The sequence below is a fragment of the Zootoca vivipara genome, chromosome 14 (assembly GCF_963506605.1).
Source record: "Zootoca vivipara chromosome 14, rZooViv1.1, whole genome shotgun sequence".
NCBI lineage: Eukaryota > Metazoa > Chordata > Lepidosauria > Squamata > Lacertidae > Zootoca > Zootoca vivipara.
The window spans coordinates 30,586,207-30,611,034 of NC_083289.1; the positions used below are offsets into that span (position 1 = coordinate 30,586,207).

At 48.1% G+C, this 24,828-nt stretch overlaps 1 protein-coding gene across 1 annotated transcript in view; it reads left to right on the forward strand.

Annotated features, from left to right (window-relative positions):
• The window catches only part of PKD1 (polycystin 1, transient receptor potential channel interacting), a 109,299-nt gene that overhangs the window by 52,743 nt on the left and 31,728 nt on the right, over positions 1 to 24,828 (forward strand). Inside the window, exons 7-19 of the mRNA XM_060282945.1 lie at positions 755 to 963; positions 1,677 to 1,792; positions 1,887 to 2,013; positions 3,886 to 4,160; positions 4,936 to 5,685; positions 6,640 to 6,771; positions 7,199 to 7,374; positions 8,179 to 8,312; positions 10,115 to 13,740; positions 15,062 to 15,208; positions 20,526 to 20,669; positions 22,749 to 23,028; positions 24,252 to 24,468. Of these exons, the coding sequence (XP_060138928.1) occupies positions 755 to 963; positions 1,677 to 1,792; positions 1,887 to 2,013; positions 3,886 to 4,160; positions 4,936 to 5,685; positions 6,640 to 6,771; positions 7,199 to 7,374; positions 8,179 to 8,312; positions 10,115 to 13,740; positions 15,062 to 15,208; positions 20,526 to 20,669; positions 22,749 to 23,028; positions 24,252 to 24,468 (6,333 nt within the window). The remainder of the gene's footprint in view (positions 1 to 754; positions 964 to 1,676; positions 1,793 to 1,886; positions 2,014 to 3,885; positions 4,161 to 4,935; positions 5,686 to 6,639; positions 6,772 to 7,198; positions 7,375 to 8,178; positions 8,313 to 10,114; positions 13,741 to 15,061; positions 15,209 to 20,525; positions 20,670 to 22,748; positions 23,029 to 24,251; positions 24,469 to 24,828) is intronic.

Here is a 24,828-nt window from a genome sequence, read left to right on the forward strand (position 1 = left end):
CCTACTGACTGACTGACCTTGCTCAGAAGCCTAGGCATTCCCTCCCGTTCTTCTTTAGGGAAGCTCCATAGCTTAGTGATAGAATATCTGCTTTGCATGTAGAAGGTCCCAGGTTCAATCCCCAGCATCTCCAGGTAGGGCTGGGGAAAGACCCCTGCCTGAAACCCTGGAGAGCCTCTGCCAATCAGTGTAGATAATAATGAGCTAGATCAGGCATCCCCAAACTGTGGCCCTCCAGATGTTTTGGCCTACAACTCCCATGATCCCTAGCTAACAGGACAGTGGTCGGGGAAGTTGGGAATCGTAGTCCAAAACATCTGGAGGGCCGAAGTTTGGGGATGCCTGAGCTAGATGGATCAAGGGTCTGACTCACGGTAAGGCAGCTTCCTATGTTCCTCTTTAAATCAGCCCTTTATTCAGAATGATGAAGACTAGAAGCTTGCTTTATTTTTAGGTGGTAGAGCATCTGATTTGCATGCAGGGCGTTGAGGTTCAGTACCCAATGGCATCTCCAGGTAGGGCTGGAAATTACCCCCACCTGAAACCCTGGAGAGCCACTGCCAGTCAGTGTACACATTAATGAGCTAGATGGACTCTGTATAAGGCAGGTTCTCTTTCTTACCTTTGGCACCCCTGCTCTTGCCTCCTCCAGTCTTGGAATTCGGATTGCAAACTCCTCCATGCATGCACTGGTGGTATGCTTAATGCCTTGTGATTCCCTGATACTATTCTGGACTTTCTCTTCCCTAAAAAGGAGCTTGGATGTCTGGATCGGGTTCAACGCAAGCCCCAGCCCTCTGCAGCGAGAGGAAGGCTTCAATCTGCAGAGCTGTCAGAACTGGCTGCCTGGAGAGCCTCACCCGTCCAATGCTGACCACTGTGTCCGGATGGGCCCGGCCGGCCAGTGCAACACAGACCTCTGCACAGCCAAGCACAGCTATGTCTGCGAACACAAGCCGCAAGGTGGGTGGCTTCACGAGGGGTCTCTCTTGGAGACAGCTTGTGGGCAGAGCTCTGTACTTGACATTAAAATTCTGCACCAAGAATTCTGCAACCCGGACGACACCTTGTGCATCATTTCTCTCATCCTTTGCAGTCTTTCTGCTCTGTGTGACTTTAGTTTTTTTCTGGCTGGGAGGGAAGGACAAGGAGTTACAAAGGACACAGAAGTTCTTCCCCCCAGTCCATGAAAATTATATCCAGGCACTGAGTAGGCTCTGCCCATCAGCTGCCTGGGGCAGGCTTGCTTTTTACAGAATCAGAAGGCTGCTTGTCCATCAAAGTCTTGTGGGGAGGAATTTAATAATAACTTTGGAAGACGCATCCAGGTACATTTCTCTATTGAAAGTATCCAAATAAGTAGATGGTGTCCAAAGTAGGTGCATCTTCCGTCCAATTGATTCTTCCGTTTCCCAATAGCTGTGATAGTTTTCTTTTTTAAAAAAAAATTGGATTTTTTATTTCGCAAGAAATATATAACATAACTTGATATATGTTATGTGCTTAGGCTTGGGTCCTGCTTGCAGGTTTCCCGCAGGCAACTGTTCAGCCACTGTGAGAACAGGATACTGGACTGGATGGGCTACTGGCCTGATCCGACAGACTCCTCTTAATGTCACTCCATAAGAAAAAGGGATAGAGTCTAACTTTCTCCCCTACCTGTTTCTTTTAAACAGAGATCCTTTTAAATGCTGAGCACTTTTACCTGGGCACTCCCACCTTTGATACTCCTGTGGCCACGAGCAACGCTACAGAAACTGAGGAGCTGTCAACCCCGTCAGGAACGGTGGAGGTGAGGAATCCTAGCCGTTCCCTTCCGGCTCAGATCTCTCCCCTGCTAAGGCACCCTGCAGCTCTGTGAACCTTTTGAGTGTTGTGTTTTCCAGACGGTGGTGTTTCCCAGCTTGGAGTTCCAGCAGGAGGGCTATTTGGTAGCCTTGGAGCTTGTGACTCAGGAGCTGAAGAGGGATGTCCAAGTCCGGTTTCGAGTGCACCGCCCAGCACTCACAGAAGGTGAGGTGCCATTATGTGGCTTGCTGGGAATTCTTGCTCATGTGAATCTGAAATATTTGTACAAAAAGAAGGAAGTTGGTCTCATGCCCCAGTTTCTGCATTGCATTGGAACGTTATCCTATATAATAATGTCCAAGATGTCCCTGCGTCCAAGCTGTCCCGTGTGTCCCTGGGTCACTGCGCATGTGCCCCAGGGATACAGGGATTGGATAGCAGAGACTGCGCGCGCGCACTCTCCCCCCCCTGCCTCCTCCAACCGCCGCTCCTGCCGGACACCGCCTCACTGCAGGGCACGTCAGGGAAGCGAGGGTGGAAGCCGGTGAAGGCCTCCTCACAACCCTCCCTGGCCGTGAGGAGCGGCGGTTGGAGGAGGCAGGGGGGGGAGTGTGCGCGTCCTTCCTGTCGGCGGCTGGGGAAGAGGAACGGAGGAGGAGAACGCAGTGCTTTCTCCTCCTCCGTTCCTGTCCCCCTGCCGCCAACAGCAAGGACAGGTCCCAGGGTTCAGAGAAGCGCTGCGCAAGCGCTTCTCCGAACCCTGGGATGTCTGCTTGCTGTCGGCGGCTGCGGGAGAGGAACGGAGGAGGAGAACGCAGCGCTTTCTCCTCCTCCGTTCCTGTCCCCCTGCCGTCGACAGCAAGGACAGGTCCCAGGGTTCAGAGAAGCGCTGCACAAGCGCTTCTCCGAACCCTGGGATGTCTGCTTCCTGTCGGCGGCTGCGGGAGAGGAACGGAGGAGGAGAACGCAGCGCTTTCTCCTCCTCCGTTCCTGTCCCCCTGCCGCCGACAGCAAGGACAGGTCCCAGGGTTCGGAGAAGCGCTGCGCAAGCGCTTCTCCGAACCCTGGGATGTCTTCTTCCTGTCGGCGGCTGCGGGAGAGGAACGGAGGAGGAGAACGCAGCGCTTTCTCCTCCTCCGTTCCTGTCCCCCTGCCGCCGACAGCAAGGACAGGTCCCAGGGTTCGGAGAAGCGCTGCACAAGCGCCTCTCCGAACTCCAGGATGTTCTAGCGCCCGTTATTAAACGGGCTGAAATACACTAGTAGAATCATAATATTGTAGACTCGGAAGGTATCCCAAGGGTCAATCCTCTGCAATGCAGGAATCGCAGCTAAAAACTCTTTGACCGGTGGCAATCAGACCTCTCTTTAAAAACCTTCAGTGAAGGAGTGTCCACCACCTTTCCAAGGAGTCTGTTCCACTGCCAAACAGCTCTTTCTAATGTTTAGTCCGAATCTCCTTCCTTGTCATTTGAATCCACTGGTTCAGGTCCTACTCTCCAGAGTAGCAGAAAACCAGGGCTTTCTTGCGGCTGGCAGACACCCTTTTTATTGTGCGTTATTCAGGATTATTTGGGCTCACGTGTCAGGATGGTTATATACAATCCAGCTTTCAATACTCTTTGCACCTGCAAAGAGTTTGGGGGCAGAGATGCTGCTTCCTGCTGAAATCCTGTAACTTTTCATACCACAAAATGTCCCAGTATTGTTGTTTTGTCCAGCTTTTGTTACACCACTGTTTGGAACTCTTAGTAACCCTTCAGCGTCACACAAGAATGTCATAAGACTACCCACCCACCCCAGACAAAATATTTACAAGCAGAACATAACAGGAAAGGACGTGTTTTGCTCCCCCAATATCAATAATTATTATTCTTCCCAGATATTGTGAATGCAACAACTCAAATTTGTCCCTTGATTTTTGGTTTCATGTGTTTCATTTTAATTTCCGTTCAACTATATTTTACATCTGTTTCTTATATCTTTAAATGTTACAGAGTGTTATGTTCTTGATTAAATAAATAAAAATATTAATATATCTCTGGAGCCCACACAAGGCTCAGGCAATGTTTATCTGTTTTCTCCTTCCTGCCCATAGTCTGCAAGGAAGTCCCGAACACCATGGAGCTGTTACCCAATTTGGAAGAGAATGGGACGTGGGCAGAAATGGAGTGTCCGCTTGGGCTCCTGTGGTGCCCTTTGACCAATACATGCCTTCCGCTACAAAACTGCTGTGATCCAGAGACCTGTGCCAACAACTCTGCCACCAGCTCGCCCAGCCCCTCTCCTCGCACTTGTGAAAACCTGTCAGGGAGGAGCGAACTCAAAGAGTCGCTTTTTACCTTGCCACCTGGCCCTTCCACACGGTACCTTGTGAGTGTTTTAAACCCAAAGTGCATCTGGGATATTTCTACCATAGTGCCATGTTAAGTCACTCAGTAATATTTTCTGGAATCGATATACCGAGTTCCAATTGCTTCTGGCTAGACTCCGTTTCTAATCCTGGCCGCTGCCCCCCTCCTTTCCTCTGAAGGTCTGTTTGGGCTCAGTAGTTTGTGCTACCTTGACTAGTTTTGCTTTGCCCCGTTGTCTGCTACTGATGTGTTTCAGCCTCAGCTGCGTTGTTGGTTAGCAGGAGTCTTGTATGGGCAGATAGCTGCATTATTGACCAATTTGGTCAAGATGTAACAGAGGGAATTAAATAATTTTTATGCTGTGCATTAACCAAGAAAGGCTGCCAGGGTGGTTTACAAATCACAAAAAGGGGGGGGATGATAGTCCCAGACCCACTGGCGGAGGAAGGGGGGTACGGTGGGTGCCATCCCTGAGGGGGGTGACATCGTCACGCCCCCATGGGAGGCTAGCCCCGCCCCTGGGTGCTCCAGGTGCCGGAGAAGCTAGCTCCACCTCTGCCCAGACCTCAGACTTAGGATCACAAAAGGAGAATGGATTCAGAGCAAGAAAGAAATAAGCAAACTTGGGCACAATATCTTAGATAAATGAGTTCTTTTGAACCTGCTGGGTGTGACCAGCATAACCAACCCAACACTCAACTCACAGTTGCAGTACAGGGGGGGGGGACTGCAGTGACCCATACAGAGTGGGCTGGGTTTGGAGTATTGAAGTGACCATCACCTCTCTTTCACAGTTGCACTTCAGGAACAAAGACACTTTGGTCAGGCCAAATGACACCGTGAGCATCCAGCACGACGCAGGGCCTGGGGCCTTCATTCTTTGCCACCCAAGCCAGGTGCCATCTTACCAGATGAGTTACTTCACCCTGAACTCTTCAGACTGGGAGCCAGGCTCTCTCGTGGAGCCTGAGGCCGGTGGCTGGCATAACGACTCCACCTGCTACTTTAGGGTCCTTTCTGTTGCTGAGAAGACAGTGGCAATTATCAGGGAAGGGAATTTGGGTGTGGACCGCCCTGGCCTTTATGCCGTGAGGGCCACTGTAGAGAACGGAGCCTTCAGCGCCAACCTATCCTGTGATTTCGTGGCTGTCTCTCCGGTGTCGGGCCTCCGCGTCATTTACCCTCCAGAGCAAGGTGGCCGAATCTACGTGGAAACCAATCACACTTGGCTGGTGGTGAAAATCTCTTCTGGGGTGAACGCAACTGCTGGGTGGTTCGCGGGGAGCCAGAACTTTCCCTTTGGAAGGAGCTGCCCGCCTGCTGTCATCCCACTTGTGCCCGAGTGCACCAGGGACACCAATGATACCTGGTTCTCGGTCGTCGTGCTGGAGAACATCGGGGAGAATGCCAGCACCCGAGTGCTGTGGGCAGAGAATGCCGTCAGCTCCCAGAACATCACCATCACTGTGAAAGCAGAGGATGCCATTCGAGGCCTCCGCGCAACCCCAGACCCAGAGACCAGAGTCTTGCTGAATAACCGTGTGGTAAGTAGGGTAAAGAGGTAAATTTGCTTTGGTTCTCCTTTAAGCACCACCCTGCCTCATCTGCACAGTCTGGAACTATGCACAAACCGAAATGCATTGATCCTTTGAAATTTGCACTTTTCTGAATTTTGCAATGCAGTGGTTCAGCCAAGATATGTTTACAAAAGCGGGTGTGGGTGTAAAAAAAAATGCATATATTAGTGAAAATAACTTAAAATGCATTATATGAAGGGAAGTGGTTTGCAAAAATGTGTGTGTTCAGGAAAATAGTGGAAATTGGAGTTCTTGGGAGAGTCCAGAAATAAATGATAAATTACAAGAACTCAGGCCAAAGAAGGATGATTTCAAAAAAGTATCTTCACAGAGTTTTAATAAGGATAAATTCCAGTAAACATCAACATCAGGACAAGGCCCTGTTTCGATTATTCTTCATCAGCACAGATTCACAGGTCAAAGTGCACCAAATATGTGTACATCCTTATTAAAACTCTGTGAAGATACTTTTTTGAAATCATCCTTCTTTGGCCTGAGTTCTTGTAATTTATCATTTATTTCTGTTCAGGAAAATATGCACTAAAATGCTTATATGTTCTAACTCAGCCTTCCTGAGTGTTTTGTGCTACAACTAGTATTAACCCTGGCCAACACTGCTATTTTGTACTACAACTCCCATCAGCCCCTGCCAGCACATCTGTGGCCATTACAGTCTACAACATCTGGAGCCCACCAGGCTGGGGAAGGCTGTTGGACCATTTCCCAGCTAATCATTGTCAGATCTGTCCCTTTCTGAGTTCGTCACACTGTTGACTTCTCTGCTTTTTGACAAAAGTGGTTTGAGAATGATAGAGCCCACTTGCCAGGGGCCCCACTCTGAGAATGGTCATGATTTGGAGTGGAAAGTCACATGTAAACTTTTCTCTGAAACTCGTGGCTTCCTGTTCCCATCCATTGCAGAGTTACGTCCCCATGATGGATGCTGGATCGGACGTTACCTTCCGGTGGACCGTAGACGATAAGCGCTCTTTCACTTTCTACAACGATGTCTTCCATGTTATTTACCAGACACCGGCTGTGTACAAGCTGTCGGTAAGTCACAGGCAGCTGCTATAAGTGGCTGCTAGCCATGATGGCTTTGCTCTGCCTTCACTGTTGAAGGCAACAGTGCTTTTGAATGCCTTCAAAAGGGGAGAGTGGTCTTCTGCTCAGGTCCTGCTTATGGGCTTCCCATTGGTTGCCCATAGTGAGAACAGGAAGGCTGGGCTAGATGGACCTGATCCTGCAGGTTCCTCTTACAATTCCGTTTGCATTTATGTTCTTACGCGTTGGGTAACAAGGAGAGGAATGAAAGGGTAAAAGCATGTGAGGATTTCCAGCACGTTTCTCTCTCCCAGAGTGGATGATGGAGAGGAGGGGGAAACAAATGCTGAAGGATGTCTTGGTGCAAATGCTCCTTGGTTCTTTATCTGTTCCATACTGTGCCAGAGCTATTTCTTTCTTTCCCCTTCCCTTATAGCTCACTGCCTCCAACCACGTCAGCAACGTTACTGTGGACTACAACATCACCGTGGAGAAGATGAACAGGATGAAGGATCTGGTGGTCTCTGAGATCCCACCCCTCGTCCCTCAGAACAGCACTGTGGAACTGGCAGCCACGGTTATAGTGGACTCTGCTGTGGACGCCACATTCCTGTGAGTTCTCCCGATGTATGATTGGAACGAAACAGTATGGAAAAGAAGGGCTGCGCAGGGGAGTGTTTCCACTCCATGCATCAGGGGTGGGAAGCAGGTTTTCCATGGACTGGGCAGGTCTGTTGGCCTTCCAGCTTTTCCGTTACCTGCCTGCAACTGCAACTGCATTGAATGGAATGAATAAAACAACAATGCAATATACAAAAAATAGAAATAAAAAGTGTAAAATATATAAAATACATTTTGGGGTTTTGAATCAATAGTCAAATGGTGGATCTTATTCTGATTGCCCCAACTAAAATGTGAGGATGTGAGGGCGATCTGGCTGCGACATCTGTCACCCTATTGATCGCCAGGGTTGATTCGGCTGATCTGGTTGGCTAGGCGGGTGTCCCCTTCCTCCCTCACCACTCCATGTGCGTCCCTCCCGAAGCTGCGCGCTCGGTGGAAGAGGACGACCTTCCCAGATAGAAGGAGTGTACCGTTCTTCGGTCAAGGGTATACGATAGCTGCGCTCCCCTGCTAGAACCTCCAAACAAATGGTGGATCTTATTCTGATTGCCCCAACTAAAAACCTTGCAACCTTTGCTGTCACCTGCTCATCTTGATCTGCCAAGAAAAAGGACACTGTGACAGTGTTTGGGTTACACAGAATGGACAATAAAAGAGAGGTGATAATCTCATTCCTCAAGTCTTTATAAAGAGTGCAAGCCAGAAGGGCATGTGCCACCGATTCAGGAGTGCCATCTCCACAGGGAGATCTGTTACCTGCCTGCATGCCTTACTACCTTTTCTGCTCTGCAGGTGGGACTTTGGAGACGGCGACCATGTTGCTTTCCAGTTCAGGCCTCCCTATAACGAGTCTTTCCTTGTGCCAGACCCCAACATCCATCAGGTTGTAATTGGGCATAATGTATCGCATACCTACCAAGAATCGGGTGAGAAAAGTGTTCTGTTTTGTTTTTCGTTTGCGACCATGGCCAATTGAGCAAATGGGATGTGTGCTTAAGACAGTTTCTACTTTCTGTGTAGATATGGCAAATAATAGCCATAGAACTGTAGACTTTGAAGGGACCCAAAGGCCCCTTCAATGGACCTCCTGCAATGCAGGAATCACAGCTAAGTATCTGACTACTATTAGCACCCAAATGGGCCCAACAAGCAGCTGGGAACTCATAGAATCATAGAGTTGGAAGGGACCGCAAGGAATCTTTTTGCCCAGTGTGGGGCTCAAGCCCATGACCCAGAGATTAGAAGTCTCATGCTTGACCGACTGAGCTATCCCAACTCCCAGAGTTCATTTCGTGGCCCCTTCCCCTTTTCCAGTTGCTGCCTCCCGTGTGCACAGACACCACTCAGTGGCTCTACAAAGCAAGTTCCTTTGAGATTGCCTCTCCTCAAATGTTCCCCCTTGGCATTTTTGAACTACTTCTGGGGCTCTACTCTGTCCTCCATCCCTATGGGAGGTCAGGTTGACCTCAGCAAGAAGTAGTTAGCCAACTGGTTGCTATTAAGTGTGGTGAATAATGGCCTTGTATGAAATTCCCATTGATGGATGGTCTTTGGAAGGCAAGTTGCCCTCTTTGGGTAGGAGTCCTCCCCCAAATTCTCTCGTGGCGTGGGAGATGTAGGACATCATACAGCGCCAATTGTAACGTTTTATATTTCAGGAATTATATATCATGAATGTGGTGTCTGATCCCATGTTATCATGGCTGTCAAGTAGTTTGCAATTAATTAGCAGGCAAATGCACTGTGGGGGTTTTATAAGAAAGATTCCTGCACAAGGAACAACCAGGGATTGTCACACAAAACCAGTGTGTTTGTCATTTGACCAGCTAAGGAGTTTTTTTGTGATAATTGCCTTTTCAGGGCTGTTAGAGCACATCTCAGGCCTCTAGAAGGGAGTTGCAAGACCTGCCTCTTCTGGGGACCACTTGGGAATTTACTTATGTTCAGAGGATTTCTCCTACTGCTAATCTGGCTGTATTTTAAGTTTTTACTGTTTGTTTTTCTTATGAGGTTTTCTATGCATGATGTTTAGAACATCAAGCACAAATGGTATAAATAAATGAATATGCAGAATGAAATTATCTGATAATATTCAAATCTGCATACGCTCTGTGTGGCAAGTGGAACCAATGTGCTCCAGATTCTGTGTTTCTAAGAGCAAATGGTGCAGATTAAATACTTCTGCTTGATTTGTTCTCTCATTCCACTCTGGAAGACAGTCTCTGTAGTGCTGGGTGTTCCTCATTCGGTCCTGTCCTCTCTCTGACATGAAAGATGGGGATGGGGAAGAAAATCGATTCAGTTCTCCCTTCATGGCAACCTTACCTAATTTATCCTTTCTGAAATAATATGAGATTGAAACTCAGCCATCCTCAGGAATTCAAACCTCTGAATTTTGAAGTACAGTTACTGAAAACAGCATACAAAAGTTGGTTGTATTGGGGAAAATTGTTATATAAAAATGTGCATATTAGGCAAGATTTTATAGAAAGATTTGTATAGTGGGAGAAATTAGCACTGAAATGCTGATGGATTTTTAAATTTAAAAAAATGATTAAGATGCAAACCAAAATATCCTCAAAAGTAAGCATTTCACAGTTGCTTATCCTTCATCTACCAAATATGCACATATTGTTCAAAGAGAGAAACCACAGGAATGGGAAGTTCTTATTCATTTCTCTCCCTCTCTCCCCCTACCCCCTTCTCCACGGCCTGGTCACAAATGCAGGTGAATATAACCTGAGTGTTTTAGTATCCAATGAATTTGAGAACCTGACCTACATGATTCCTGTCCACATCTATACTTACCTGATGGAAGTGACCCTGGAAGTTGATGCAGATGTCTTGGTTGCTGGTCGCCCTGTCACTTTCAAAGCTGTCCCCCTGCCGTCTAGCTATGGGGTCTCTTACACCTGGGATTTTGGGGATGGCTCTGTGGCGTTTGTGCAAAGCCTGCCGGCCATAGTCCACACCTACAGCAACAAGGGGGTGTACAACGTCAGCCTGAGAGCCAACAACACCATTAGTGCTGTAGAAACATTCCAGAGTTACCGTGTCTTTGAAGAGATTAGTGGGTTGCAGGTGGTTCTGGAGGAAGCAATGGAGCTCCGCACGCCGGTAGAGATCACCGCTTCCGTGGAAACAGGGGACAGCATCCTGTGGATATTCGACATGGGTGACGGGACCGTGGTGAACAGTTCCGTGGCATCCGCGATGCACATCTATTTAAAGGAGATGAATTGCACAGTAAACGTCACAGCGACGAATCCAGTCAACTCCGTTTCCCAAGCTGTTCCTGTCCGGATATTCGTGCTGATGGTTCTCAAGATCGAACCTTCCACTTGTATCCCAGAGCACCCCGACGTACAACTCACTGCCTATGTTTCTGGTAACCCAGAGGACTACCTTTTTGACTGGACGTTTGGAGATGGGTCATCCAACGTCACCGTGAATGGGGATCCAACGGTGAGGCACAACTTCACCCGCAGTGGCACCTTTCATCTTTCTTTGGTCCTCTCAAGCAAGGTCAACAAAGCTCACTATTACACCGAGGTCTGCGTGGAGCCAGAGGTCACCAACGTCTCGCTGTTCATAAGGCCGCAGTTCGTGAGACTGGGCAACGAAAGCAAGTTCCAAGTCACAGCTTTACCCCCTTACCCCTATCGCTACCTCTGGGACTTTGGGACAAACGAATCCACTCGGTTTGGTGGGACGGAAGTTAGCTACACCTACAAAGCCCCCGGTGTCTACTTGGTCACAGTGACAGTCTGCAACAACGTATCTTTCAATAACGACTCAGTGTTCGTGGAAGTCCAAGAGCCGGTTGGGGTAGTCAGGATTGAGTCCAACGGCTCAAAGGTTTTGGAACTGAACCAAGTCTACCTTTTCTCTGCCAACGCTAGCGGGACCAACGTGAGCTATCTGTGGTACTTTGGGGATGGCATGAGCCAGCTGGGGAAATTCATCACCCACTCCTACAACAAGAGTGGCACCTATGTCATCACCCTGACGGGCTGGAACAATGTGAGCTTCCGTGAAGCAAGGCTTAATGTTACAGTGAAGAGGCGCCTCCAAGGCCTAACCATCAACGCCAGCAGGACGGTGGTTCCTCTGAATGGTTCTGTGAGCTTCACGGCCACCCTCCTTGCTGGCTCTGCTATCCGGTACTCCTGGATCTTGTGTGACAGGTGCACCCCCATCCCAGGCTACTCCACCATCTCCTACACTTTCCGTTCAATCGGGACATTCAATGTGATCGTGACTGCAGAGAACGAGATTGGGTGCCTGCAGGACAGCATCTTCATCTACGTCTTGGAGCAGATCGAAGGGCTTCACATTGCTGGTGGCGACCTCATGGATGACACCTACTTCCCCACCAACAAGACGCTCCAGATGCAGGCGGCAGTGAGGGATGGCACCAACATCTCCTACAACTGGGCTCTCCTGAAGGAAAACCACCCTGTGCAGACTTCTGCAGGGAAGACCTTCTCCCTGGTTGTCCTGGAAGCAGGGGTCTACGTCATCCACCTGAAAGCCACAAATATGCTGGGGAGCTCAACAGTGAACAAGACAGTGGAGTTCATTGAGCAGGTTGGTGTCTTGAAGCCCATCGCTTCCCCCAACCCTGCTGCGGTCAACATTTCTGTGAACATAAGTACGAGTATCACTGCTGGGACTGGATTGGTGTATGTTTGGTACCTGGAGGACGGTCTCTTTCTCCAAACTGCCTCCTCTGCCATCACACATTCCTTCCCGAGTCCTGGTGCCAAAGCAGTTACCGTTGTGGCAGAGAACAAATTTGGCTCTGCCAACGCAACGCTTGTGGTGTACATTCAGGAGCCCATCGTGGGAGTGAGGATCAGGACTGTGAGGCTGAATTATACTGGCTATGTTGAGTCAGGCTCAGAGGTAAACTTCTCTGGGGAGCTGGAAAGGGGTTCTGACGTAGCTTGGACCTGGAAGCTGTTGAATACCACCATATGTGGGCAAAGAGTGGCCTTGACATTCCCCTCACCTGGAGTCTTCTCCGTCTGCTTAAATGCTTCCAACGATGTCAGCTGGGATGTGGCCTGCCACAGCGTGACCGTGGAAGACCCAATTCAGGGGCTAAAACTCACTGTGGGCAAGGAGGTGATGGAGCCTGGGGAAGAGGTCTCCTTTGTCATTGGGATGGCTTCTGGTTCCTCTGTGAGCTATAAGATGAGTGTCGGTGGGAACCACTCCATGGCACTCAACTCTTCCAGCTTCACCTATACATTCACCCAGGTTGGAGATTACTTAGTAAGGGTGACTGTGGAGAACCACATCAGTGTGGACTACGCCGAGGTCCTCATTGTGGTGCTGGACGCCATCCATGGCTTGAAGGTTGCAGATTGCTGTGAGCAAGGCATACCTGTTGGAGCAAAGAGGCGCTTCAGAGCTGCAGTTGACAGTGGCTCGCGGGTGTCATATTTGTGGCAGCTCTCCTTGGAGGGAGAACACGGGCGTTCCCAGGTCCGCGTGGAAGGCCAAAGCATCTCTTATACCCCGGAAGCTGCAGGTCGGCTGGAGATCCATCTCACCGCTTGGAACCCCCTCGGCAGCCTGAACATAACCATTGTGATGGAAGTCCAAGACATCATAACGCAACTTTCCCTCCTGCCTGTCAGCTCCTTTGCTAACCGGACGACAGCGTTTGAGGTGTCTGTGTTGCCCAGCGCAAGGCAAGTTGCCTTTCGGTGGCACTTTGGAGATGGTTCTCCAGCTGAAAGGACAAGTGTGCCATCCGCCAGCCATACCTACCTAAGGCATGGGGATTACTTGGTGGAAGTGAACGCCTCCAACCTCATCAGCTTCTATATCGCTCAGCTCACCGTCACGGTCCAGGTGCTGGAATGCGAAGAGCCAGAAGCTGAGTTGGCGTTACCTGGGCAGGTGGTCATGAAGCGGTCGCAGAAGAATTACTTGGAAGCCCAGCTTGACTTGCGGGGCTGCACTAGGTACCAGACCAAGTACGTGTGGGAGATTTACAAAGCCCCCAGCTGCCTGCAGCTGGGCGCCTCTGAGAAAGTCCTCCTGTCCAACGTGGACGTGAGCCGGCCGCAGTTGGTCATCCCCAAACTGGCGCTCGACCTGGGCACGTACTGCTTCAAGTTCCTGGTCTCTTTCGGAGACACACCCCTGTCCAAGAGCATTTTCGCAAACGTGACTGTCACGCCTAACAAGCTGGTGCCCATCATTGATGGAGGATCGTACCGTGTGTGGTCCAGCACCCGGGACCTGATCTTGGATGGGGAGAAATCCTACGACCCTAACCTGGAAGACACGGAACAGACGCCGTTGCATTATCAGTGGTCTTGTATGTCTTCCTCCAAGGTAAGCAAGCCCTGGGCTTTGAGTAAAGGAGCAGCTGGGGGGGGGGTGCACTTGTGGGATCTGATTTCCATCATTCTAAAGACTTAGAAGCCTGGCCTGGAACTAGTGCTGCAGGAGACCTGTACTTTGAGAAGGGGGAGGGGCATTGTGAGCCGAGACCCCATGTCCCCATTCTCCCCCTGCTTTCTGCCTTGATGTGTTTTGCTTTTTGGATTGGCAACTGGGAGGGGGGCACAGTAGCTGGATTTGGCTTAAGGTTTGCTGAGCTCAAGACTGTGGCTGCGTTGACACAATATATTTAAGGCACATTCCCTCCTCCCCAAAGAATATTAGGAGTTGTGGTTTGTTCAGGTTGCTGAGGGTGTAGCCCTTTGAGGGATAAACTACAGTTCCCAGGGTTCTTTGGGGCGGGGGAAATGGGGTGCAGGCAAAATTTAGTTTAAATGTATGGCATGTGTGTGGCCTAAAATAGAATTCTAGAGGTGCAAGTGGGTGGGGGGTTTATTAGGTCATCTAAACCCCCCCTGCTCATTGCAGAAAATCCAGTTAGGTCAAGGAGAGCCCCCACCTCATCCCTAGGTGATTGATTCCTATGCACTGGAAACCATAATTTGGTTAACGAAGTCCCAAATCAGATTAGCCTTATTGGCAGCCACATCACACTGCTGTCTCTGGTTCAGCTTGGGATCAGCTGCAACCCTGAGATCCACCTGTTCTGCTGACAAGCCAGGTATTTCCTATCCTATACCTGTGCATTGGATTCCCACCCTACAAAGAATAAGTTTTTTTTTCATTAGACTACAGTGATGTTTCCCCATTAAACACCCTTGGTTCACATGTTTGACTTCCTTTCCCCAATTTTAGGAACAGAGCCGCAGGACTGTGCAGGGACACTCACCTGCCCTGATTCGCACCACCTTTATTTTACTATATTTCATGACTGTTCCAAAATTGTGTTTTGGCGGCATACCTATTTTGCCCTGAAGTATTCCCTACAAGAAAAGCAACCCAAAAGTTTGGCCATCAGAGGCCGTTTGTAGGTGTGGAAGTTGCATTTATTCTTACTCGCTTCCCCTCTTTCCTTTGGCATGCCAACCTGGTGCCCTTCAGATTTTGGAGTACAGCTCCCATCAGCTCCAGGCAGCCCTGCCATGCTTGGTGCATCCTGTTTTAACAAGATGGGGGTACTAGGACAGGAAGAAGTTTGACATATACCCAGGTTCTGGTCTCAGACCCTCAGGACAAGACTGACCTTCTGTTTTAAGGCAGGTTTTGAATGTCTCCTCTGCCCTCCTCCTCACTGTTTCCTTGTGTGCAACAGAGCTCATCTGCGGGGTGTGCGCTCAACTTCACTGCCACAGGGGGAGTCGTTACCGTTTCCCGATCCATACTGGAAGCCGATGTGGAGTACACATTCGACCTCGCCGTCTGGAAAATGGGGATGAGTCCTGAAGCTACGAATCAAACGGTTGGTGTCATGGAGTCCTCTCTGCTCTTCATCCTCAAACAGTACCTTCCTGTACTGCTGTTGTGGGTAGTAGGGAAAGGCAGGTCCATACTCTCCTTAAGAATGCCCCTCCACTGTACTTAATTGTGTGAACAGCCACACAGGACCCTAGTCCGCACTGATGATTGTGGTGCTCTGTTGAGACTGCATTAAGGTCCCTGGAATTAGAGCCACTCACTCCTGCCTCCCCGATGAATCTGAGAATTTGTTCTGTCTTCATAAATCTTTCTCTGCAACTCCAGATATTTTGAACTACAACTCGCATCAGCCCCAGCCATCATGGCAGTGCTATCCAGAACAAAACTTCCCATTTTTAAGCATTCACATCACCTCACACATATTCTCTATAATGCTTGCAATACCCATAAGCTATACATTACCATTGTTACTGTAGTAATGTTTTTGTTTTTGTTCTTACATTTCTATCCCATGTTTCCCCCAAGGAGCTCACGGTGGTTTACATGGTTCTGCCTCCTCTCCCATTTTATCCTCACAAGAACCCTGTGGGGTAGATTAGGGTGAGAGAAGGTGGCTGGCCCAATATCCCCCATTGAGCTTCATGGCTGAGTGGGAATTTGAACTCTCATCAGCAACCTCCGAGTCTGACACTCTAACCATTATGCCACACTAGTGTTGCATGTTCATGGCTGAGGCTGAGGTTCTGAGGTGAAGTTTGAGCCGAAAAGTCCCAGGATTTCTGCTGCCATAGATACGGCACTGTGGGTTAAACCACAGAGCCTAGGGTTTGCTGATCAGAAGGTCGGCGGTTCGAATCCCCGCGACAGGGTGAGCTCCCGTTGCTCGGTCCCTGCTCCTGCCAACCTAGCACTTCGAAAGCACGTCAAAGTGCAAGTAGATAAATAGGTACCACAACAGCGGGAAAGTAAACGCCGTTTCTGTGCGCTGCTCTGGTTCGCCAGAAGCGGCTTAGTCATGCTGGCCACATGATCCGAAAGCTGTACGCTGGCTCCCTCGGTCAATAACGCGAGATGAGCGCCGCAACCCCAGAGTCGGTCACGACTGGACCTAATGGTCAGGGGTCCCTTTACCTTTACCACTAGCATGTGGCCCCTGGAAAGTTGCTCACGAATGAAATGAATGTGGCCCTTGGACTGAAAATGCCCCCCCTCCCAAAAGTGCACAAGTGGGATAGGATGTTGAACTCTGATTTGGGAGACCTGGGTTTGCATTCTGGCTCTGCCACAGATTCACAGTGTGACTGTGGTGAAGTCAGTCTCCTGTGGCTTCAGCTCCCCCACTGGCCACATGAGAAGGGCAGCAAGGGAAGCTTGTTAAAGATTGGAAAGGAAATTGAAAGTGTTGCTTTCATTGATAAGCAGCAGGTCCTAAAGGTACACACACACACACACACACACACACACACACACACGTATGTTGCTATATGTGGAGTCCTACCTTTGGTGCCTCTAGCTCAGTACTGACTACATTGGCAGGCAGTGACTCTCCAAGGTTTCAGACAGGGAGTCTCTCCTAGTCCTTCCTGAAGATGACATTAGGAACTGAACTTGGAACTTTTTGTATGCAAAGCAAATGCTACATTACTCATCTATATTCCTTCCACTAAAATGTAAGATTCCAGTTCTCATAGTTCTGAATAAATGGCTGATTTAAACAGGAACATAGGAAGCCGCCTTATACTGAGCCAGTATTGCTTACACTAACTGGCAGCAGCTCTCCAGGTTTTCAGGCAGGGGGATTGAGATTGGGATCTTCCTCTTTCTACACAGACCTGCCATATGTGAAATCATTGGCCCATCTGGCCCATCACTATTGTCTCTGCAAAGGTCTCTCCAGGCCTCATGGGGAGAGGGAGCTCGTCCCCAACCCTGACACCTCAGTCTTTTTTACCTGGAGATGCCATTGCGGATTGAACCTGGGACCTTCTGCATGCAAAGAAGATGCTCTCCCACTGAGCTACATGGCTCCCATTTCTGCAGGGAGACAGCTGCCAGAGAGATTAGGATAGCCCAGTGTGTTGGGTGGGGTTGCAGAGGCAGATGTGGAATGCCCAGAGTTGCCCATCTACGAATATGAACATTAGGAGAGAAAAAGAACCCTTTTGCTGATAGCCGAGGCTTTTCTTTTTTGCTTTTTTTCCTATGGTGCCTTGGAAAAAGCAGAAGGAGAGAGAGAGGGCAACACACACACACTTTCCCCCTTCTTTTTAAAATAACTGCACCTATTGGTAGGCCGCAAAACAAAACTGAGCAGCAAAAGGAATGTGCAGGCCAATAAACCTTATGGTTTCTATCACCAGCTCCAGGAGAGGCTTGGCAACCCGAGATGCCGTTTGTCTGCAAGTGGAAATTCTTACTGCCTTGATCTCCCTCTTGCTCTTCTCCCTCTTTCCTTTTGTGTGTGTTTGTGTTTTGTTCTTTTGGAAACTGAAGACTGGAAGGAAAGAGGAAGGTGGGGGGGGGAGGCAGAAAGAACCAAAGTCAAATTGATAGTCTTTCAAGGACATTCCGTACGATCTCGCTTGCATACATGAATGCAAAACAATGATTTGACTGTCGCAGGGACGGGAGGAACAGATGGGGCCCTTCAATCTTGCTCTGCGGAGAGAGGGCTTTGGTGCTCTTTTAACAGCCTGCCACATTAAACAGCAGCTCTATCGCTACTGTCAAAAATGCCTATTATCGCCAGAAGGCTCAAGAGACAGCCTTGGCTTCTGGAGTTACTTAGAGTTGCATGGAGATAATGGCAAAATAGCAGGAGTCTCTCACAGTTGCTATAGCTCAGTGGTAGAGCATCTGCGTTGTATTGCCCCAGGTACAACCCCCAGCATCTCCAGGTTGGGTTGGGAAATAATTTGTAATTATCTAAGAAGAGCTTGGGTCAAAGACCCATCATAGTCCAGCATCCTGCTCTCACAGAGGCCACCGAGATCTCCCAAAGGGACCTGAGCACAAGAACAACCCTCCCCTCCTGTGGTTTCCAGCAACTCGTATTCAGAAGCATTGCTGCCTCCAACCATGAAGGAAGAGCTGTCTTCTTTGGCGATCGCTCGTAGCCGAGTAAGATTGTTTTCCACGAACATGGCAGAGCATGGCAGAGCACCTATGGAGAGGGTGGCTGTATTTAAGTTCTTGGGTGTTACCATAGAGCAGGGTATGACCTGGAACGCTAATACCACTGCTCTGGTAAAGAAGGCCCAGCAGAGAATTTATTTCCTCGGACTTTTAAAAAAGAACAAGCTGAGTGAGAGACTGCTGGTGTCTTTCTACCGAGGCTCCATAGAGAGCATTCTTACATACTGTATCTGTGCTTGGTTTCCCAGTTGCACAGTCATGGATAGGAAAGTGCTCCAGAAGGTCATAACCACAACCCGAAAGATTATCGGTCATCCCCTCCCATCTCTGGAAGAACTATACAGTTCCCGTTGCCTTAAAAAAGCAAATAATATTTTGCAGGATTCATCTCACCCTGGATATAGTCTTTTTGCACCGTTGCCTTCGGGCAAGAGATACAGAACAATTAAATCAAGAACAAATAGATTAAAAAAACCAGTTTTTATCCAAGAGCTATAACCATCTTAAATGCTGTAACTAAATAATATGATATTGGGGAGTTGTGATGTGTGTGTGTATGCTATCTATCTATCTATCTATCTATCTATCTATCTATCTATCTATCTACTTGGCACCAATAGCCCTCTCCTCCATGAATTTGCCCAGTCTTCTTTTCAAGCCATTCAAGTTGGTGGGAGTCAGTTCCATAGTTTAACTACATGTTATATTATTCCCTGGAGAGATGCTGCCAGTTAGTGCGGACAGTATTGAGGTAGCTGGACCAATGATCTGGCTCATTATGAGACCGTTTCCTACACTGTTGGAGAGACAAGTGTTCCATGGAAGTGGAAGCCATCCTGGAGTGCCAGGGTTTAGCAAAGCATTTCCCCTATGGAACCCAGCTGGGAATTCTGGGCATTTGCCATTCACTTATCATTTCCAAGCCTTTGTCATACTTGCCCTTTTGACTCACTGAGTGTTGTTTGCATAATCAGTCAGCAGTCCTGTTTTCAATTGCCTAATTGAGGAAAACCTTGGTGAACAGTATTCCCCTTTCTCCAACAATCTGCAGTTGGGCAATAGCTTCAGTGGGACCAACCAAAGTGTTACACAAGTGTGGAAAGCTTTTGAGTCCTCCAGAACTCTTCATCATCAAGATGTTACCCAAAGCAGGAGCTAGGGGTGGGTGGAATGAGGAAAAACTATAAAAACAAACAGGACTCCCAAAGTAGGTTGATGAGGCAGCCATAAGGTCAGCTTGTAGAGTTGATTCTAAGATGAAGATATGGGCTGAACAAGTCCCTCCCAAGTGCTATAGGTAGCAGGTTATAAACTTAGGATTCTGAGATGAAGGCATCTAAGAGACAACATATCTGATGTAGGCAGGAAGCAGAAGGAAAGACAAACTTGGCAGCCTTTAATTTAGTGAAGCCTGGGATAAATTTGATGAAAAAAATCCCCTGGAGCCAAGTTGTATAGTATTAACTAATGGTACTTGGAGGGGATGTGGCCCTCAAAATGCAAAGTCCCTCTTGGGGGGGTTGGGAAATCATCACCCTTTGTCTGTAGAGTCCAGCTGTGTGAAAAACGACCTGTTCCTGCCAGCCTTCCCTAAACTGGTACCCAGCAGATGTTTTGGAATACAACTCCCATTAGCCCCAGCCAGCATAGCCGTTTTATGATGCTGGGGCTGATGAGAACTGTAGTCCAAAATACTGGGTATCAGGCTAGGGAAGGTTGTTTTCGATGAACGTAGAATCTCCCTAGTCTTGTAAGAGAAAACTCCTAGGTCTGTATGTCACATGGACTGCCCCTCCTTCCCCCTGCCCCTGGTCATCATATAAATTACAGCCTACATCGTGCAAAATGATTATTTGAAGTAACAGAACGAATCACACAAAATGATGAGAAAATTATGTAAATTCCATTTGTTTTGCAGAATTTATATTTAATAGAAATTATATACTGCTCAATGATCAAAACCTCTAAGCAGTTTACATAAAAAATACTTAAAAATTACCAATAAAATCAGATGTTGAAAACAAGTTAACCTAAAAAAAAGAAAAGAAATATATTGGTTGTGGGATTCAGGGCCTCATGGTGCAGAATTCAGATTCTCAGAGTTCAGAATTCTGCTCTTTCTTTTCTTTCTTTTAAACACAGACTCTGCTTGCTCCAGTTATCCTCTGGGGAGGGATTCTGCTGACGCCTCTGCTTCTGTGGGCTCACTGTGCTTTCTCTCCCAGGTGCTACTGAAGAAGGGGACTGTCCCCATCGTCTCCCTGGAGTGTGTCTCTTGCAAGGCCCAGTCTGTCTACGAAGTGAGCCGCAGCTCCTATGTGTACCTGGAGGGGACCTGCTTGAACTGCCAGAATAATTCCAAACAGGGGGTAAGGTGGCCGTTGGAAGTTTCTGGGGTCAGCCTTGCACAGTCAATTGCCAGTTAATTGGGTGCCTGATGTACCCCCTATAAGTAGGAACATACGAAGAGCCCATCTAGTCCACCATCCTCACCGGATGGGAAACCCACAAAGCAGGCCTCGAGCACAGGAGCACTTTCTCTCGTGTGTGTTCTAGCAACTGGTATTCAAAAGCATTGCCACCTCTGATCATGGAGACAGAGCATAGTCATCCTGGCCCTCAATAGCCCTCTCCACCATGAATTTTTCTAGTCCTCTTTTCTTACCTTCCAAGTCCCGGACTGCAGAATCCAGGACCGGCAGCCGTGCGACACCGGAAGTTGCGTCAACGTAACTTCCGGTGTCGCTTTGCCCTTCTATGGGCACCCAAAATGGCTGCTGCCGGCTTCAAAAGTTGCTTCTACGCATGTCCGGAAGTGCATCGACACAACTTCCGGTGTCACTTTGCCCATCTATGGGCACCAAAAATGGCCGCCACCGACACCGGAAGTCGTGTCTACGCACTTCCGGACATACGTAGATGCGACTTTTGAAGCCGCCGGCGGCCATTTTTGGTACCCATAGAAGGGCAAATCAGAAAAAAAATGGCCGCCGGCAGGAGAAAATAACGGAGAAAAACGGGAGACGAAGTGATACGGGGTACCACCGGGAAAAGGTAAGTAAAAACGGGGGTTTCCCGGGGAAAACGGGGTACTTGGCAGCAATGCCTCTTTTAAAGCCATCCTAGTTGGTGTGTTTAACTATGTATTGCATGAAGGATTCCTTTCTTTTATCCATCCTGTGTCTTCCAGCATTCATTGGATGCCCATAACTTCTAGTGTTATGAGAGAGGGAGAAAAAGTTTTTCTCTACCCACTTTTCACACTTTCACACCATACAGCTCCCAAAATCTTTGGGAGGGGGGAAGCCATAGCTGTTTAAAGCGACATCACGGTGCTTTAAATGTTCTGTTGTGAATGTGGCCTGTGTTGTTAAGCACAACCCAATCTCTAGGCAGTGAGAGGTTTTCCAAGGTCCGAACACTTTTCATGGGTTTGGATTCCTTGGATTGGTGGCCACTGAAGACTTTATGGAGTTTCTGTGATAATCAGATTTTATTTACACTTATATACAGGCTGAGCATGAGATGGAAGTTCTCACTGAATTCCTTATGCCACACCTGATGTAGCACTCTGAGAAGTCCCTGAGATTTAGACAGCCTTTACCAGGGATCAAGCCTTTAGTGTGGTGGGCCCTGCCCTGTGGAACTCACTGCTGATTGATGTTTATCAGGAATCATCCCTGCCTTCTTTCAGACACTTCCTATAAACTGTATCATTCACACAGGCCTTTGCCATGTGACTTTCTTTTAACCAACCAGTATTTACTGAGGTTTTAATTTATCTTACTTCAATTTTGTATTCTGTATACCACTTTGCTGTGTTTCTATGGAAGTGTGGTCTATAAACATTTAAAGCGACAAGAAACAAAAGCTCCCAAGAGATCCTGCTTCCTCGTCAAGTAGAGACCATGATTCTCACAGAGAACAGGCCTTTGAGTCTCTGTCAGATCCAGTTTCAAGTTGCAGTTGAACTGCAACTCCCATCATCCTTGACCATTGGCTTTGCTGACTGGGGCTGATGGGAGTTGTAGTCCGCAGCATCTGGAGGGTACCAAGTTAGGGAAGCCTGCTTTAAACCAAGTGATGGGGCCCTGCAGAGGTCCTGGGACTCTTCAGTCTCACCCCCACCCGTGTTCTCCTGTTCCCTCTAAAAAAATAGTTGGAAGGTGATGTAATGCAGGAGATTCAAGCTGGATCCCACGGTGGAAGTATTCCCAGCAGACAGTTTGGGCTCCTGCCTGTTCTCCTTGGCCCAAATGTCTGGGAATGGAGCTGAGTGATCATCTAAAACTTTGGCCGGACTTTGAAAGTAACTTTCCTCTACACACACACACACACACACACACGCAAACTCAGTCTGAAAACATTAGAAATTCCTTTTTAAATTTCTACATGACAAAAGTTGAAACTTTTCTTGGTCTTTTTCTGCGCCTCTTTTGTCTGTGTAGAGATGGTCAGCACACAGCTTCAAAAATAAGACTCTGGCCTTGGACAGAACGACCACCTCCACCGGCAGCAGAGGAATGAACCTGGTCCTGAGGCCAGGGGCTCTGAAGGACGGCGAGGGCTATACCTTCACTCTGCACATTACAGACCTGGCCACAGGGGAGGAAGGCTTTGCCTCCATCGACCTGTTTCCAAACCAGCCACCATTTGGGGGGTCCTGCTGGTTGTCTCCAATGGGACCTATCCAAGCATTGACTGCCAAGATTCATTTTGAATGTACAGGTGAGACCAGAGTGCAAGAATATGTCCAACACTGGCTTCAAAATACATACCTGACAGCAAATTATGCTTGTTTTGATAGATCCCTAAAAGAAATAGGAGGGACAGTGTAGTGTATTAGATAGACTAGGTGTGGAGAACTTTTGGTTCTCCAGATGTTGCTAAACTACAGTTCCCATCAGCCTCAGTGTAGCCAATGGCTAGGGGAGATGAGAGTTGTAGCTCTGCAGCATCTGCAGGGCTAAAGGTTGCCCATGCCTTAGATCAGGCATAGGCAACCTTGGCTCTCCAGGTGTTTTGGAACTACAATTCCCATTATCCCTGACCACTGGCCCTGTTAGCTAGGGATCATGGGAGTTGTAGTTCCAAAACATCTGAAGAGCCAAGGTTGCCTATGCCTGCCTTAGACAGATGATTGAACTTATTGGTTCTTAAAGCTAGTCTTTGGCTATGGGGCCTATAGAACAGGTACCTCTGAGTGTGTCTTGGGCCATTTTTATTATTCTTTTGTTTGTTTATTAAATTTATATGCCACCCTTTATCCAAGGATTATTTATTACTTTTATATCCCAGCTTCCCTCCAGGGAGCTCAAGGTGGCCTACATATTCCTCCTCCCTATTTCCCTCTCCCAACAACCCTGTAAGGGCTCTTCATTTCAGCACCTTAATTCAGGTGGGAAAAGTCATTTTGTTGAACAACTGGAAGCCATGCTGGTCACCAACAGTAGTGTCATTAGTTCATGTTTCAGAAGCCCAAAAGGTGTCAGCTAGGAGTTGCGCATTCTCAGTGTCACCTACATCACAGAAATTTGGCAGGCATCCTTGCTGCTCACTTTCAAGTGTCTCTTGAATACATTTTATGCCAACAGTCTTATTCAGTTGTTCATATTTTCCTAAGATGAGCCTGCCATTTTTTAATGACTATTCCGTATTATGTCTTTATGGTATCTTAAACGTTTATATTGTACCTGCTGAACACCATGTTGGTGTTGCATATGAGTGGACAGTTTATGAATATTTGTTATAAATAAATAAAGCTGTTGGGTTGTATCAGCTAAGTTCTCCTCTGATCAGACCTGTTGAAATTAGTGGCCTTACGTTAGTTGTGGCCACTATTTTCAATGGGTCTACTCTAATATTGGAAGCAACCCATTGCAAATTACCCAGTTAATCCTGATCTACCTTCTGTAGTCACCCTATATCTACTTTGTGCATTTGGCTGGCAGGCTGGAGAGATACGGAGGATGAAGACACCCCCTTGGTATACACACTGCTTGCTGCCCGCTGCCGAACTGGCCACTGTGAGGAATTCTGGGTATATAAAGGCAGCCATTCCGAACATTCTGCCTTCCTGCCCCCTGGATTCCAAGAGGGAGGCTCCCTGGTGTCTGTCTCGGTGCTGGTGCAGGACCAGCTGGGAGCAACCGTTGTGGCTTTCAACAGGTGATGATTGTTGCTGTCGTTTAATTTGTGGCTCACTTCCACTGGAGCATCTTGAAGCAATTCCACAATGCAGTGGAAACACATTTAAAACTGTTGAACACATTAAAGACAGTTAAAGCAATGTCAAATTCAATACAGGTGATGGCTAGGACAAAAATCTCCACATAGAAGGGCATTTCCTTTCCAAAACAGTATTCATTTTACAGAAGACGAACAAATACTGCTCTGCTGACATCAAAAACCCATATGAGCACTCCTAAAGACCCACAAACCCTACTGTTTCCTCAATCGCCTCCAAATGCTTGTCATTTCTTTGTCTGCAGCCAGATGGGCAGACTGGTCCAGCAACAGGTGAGCCTG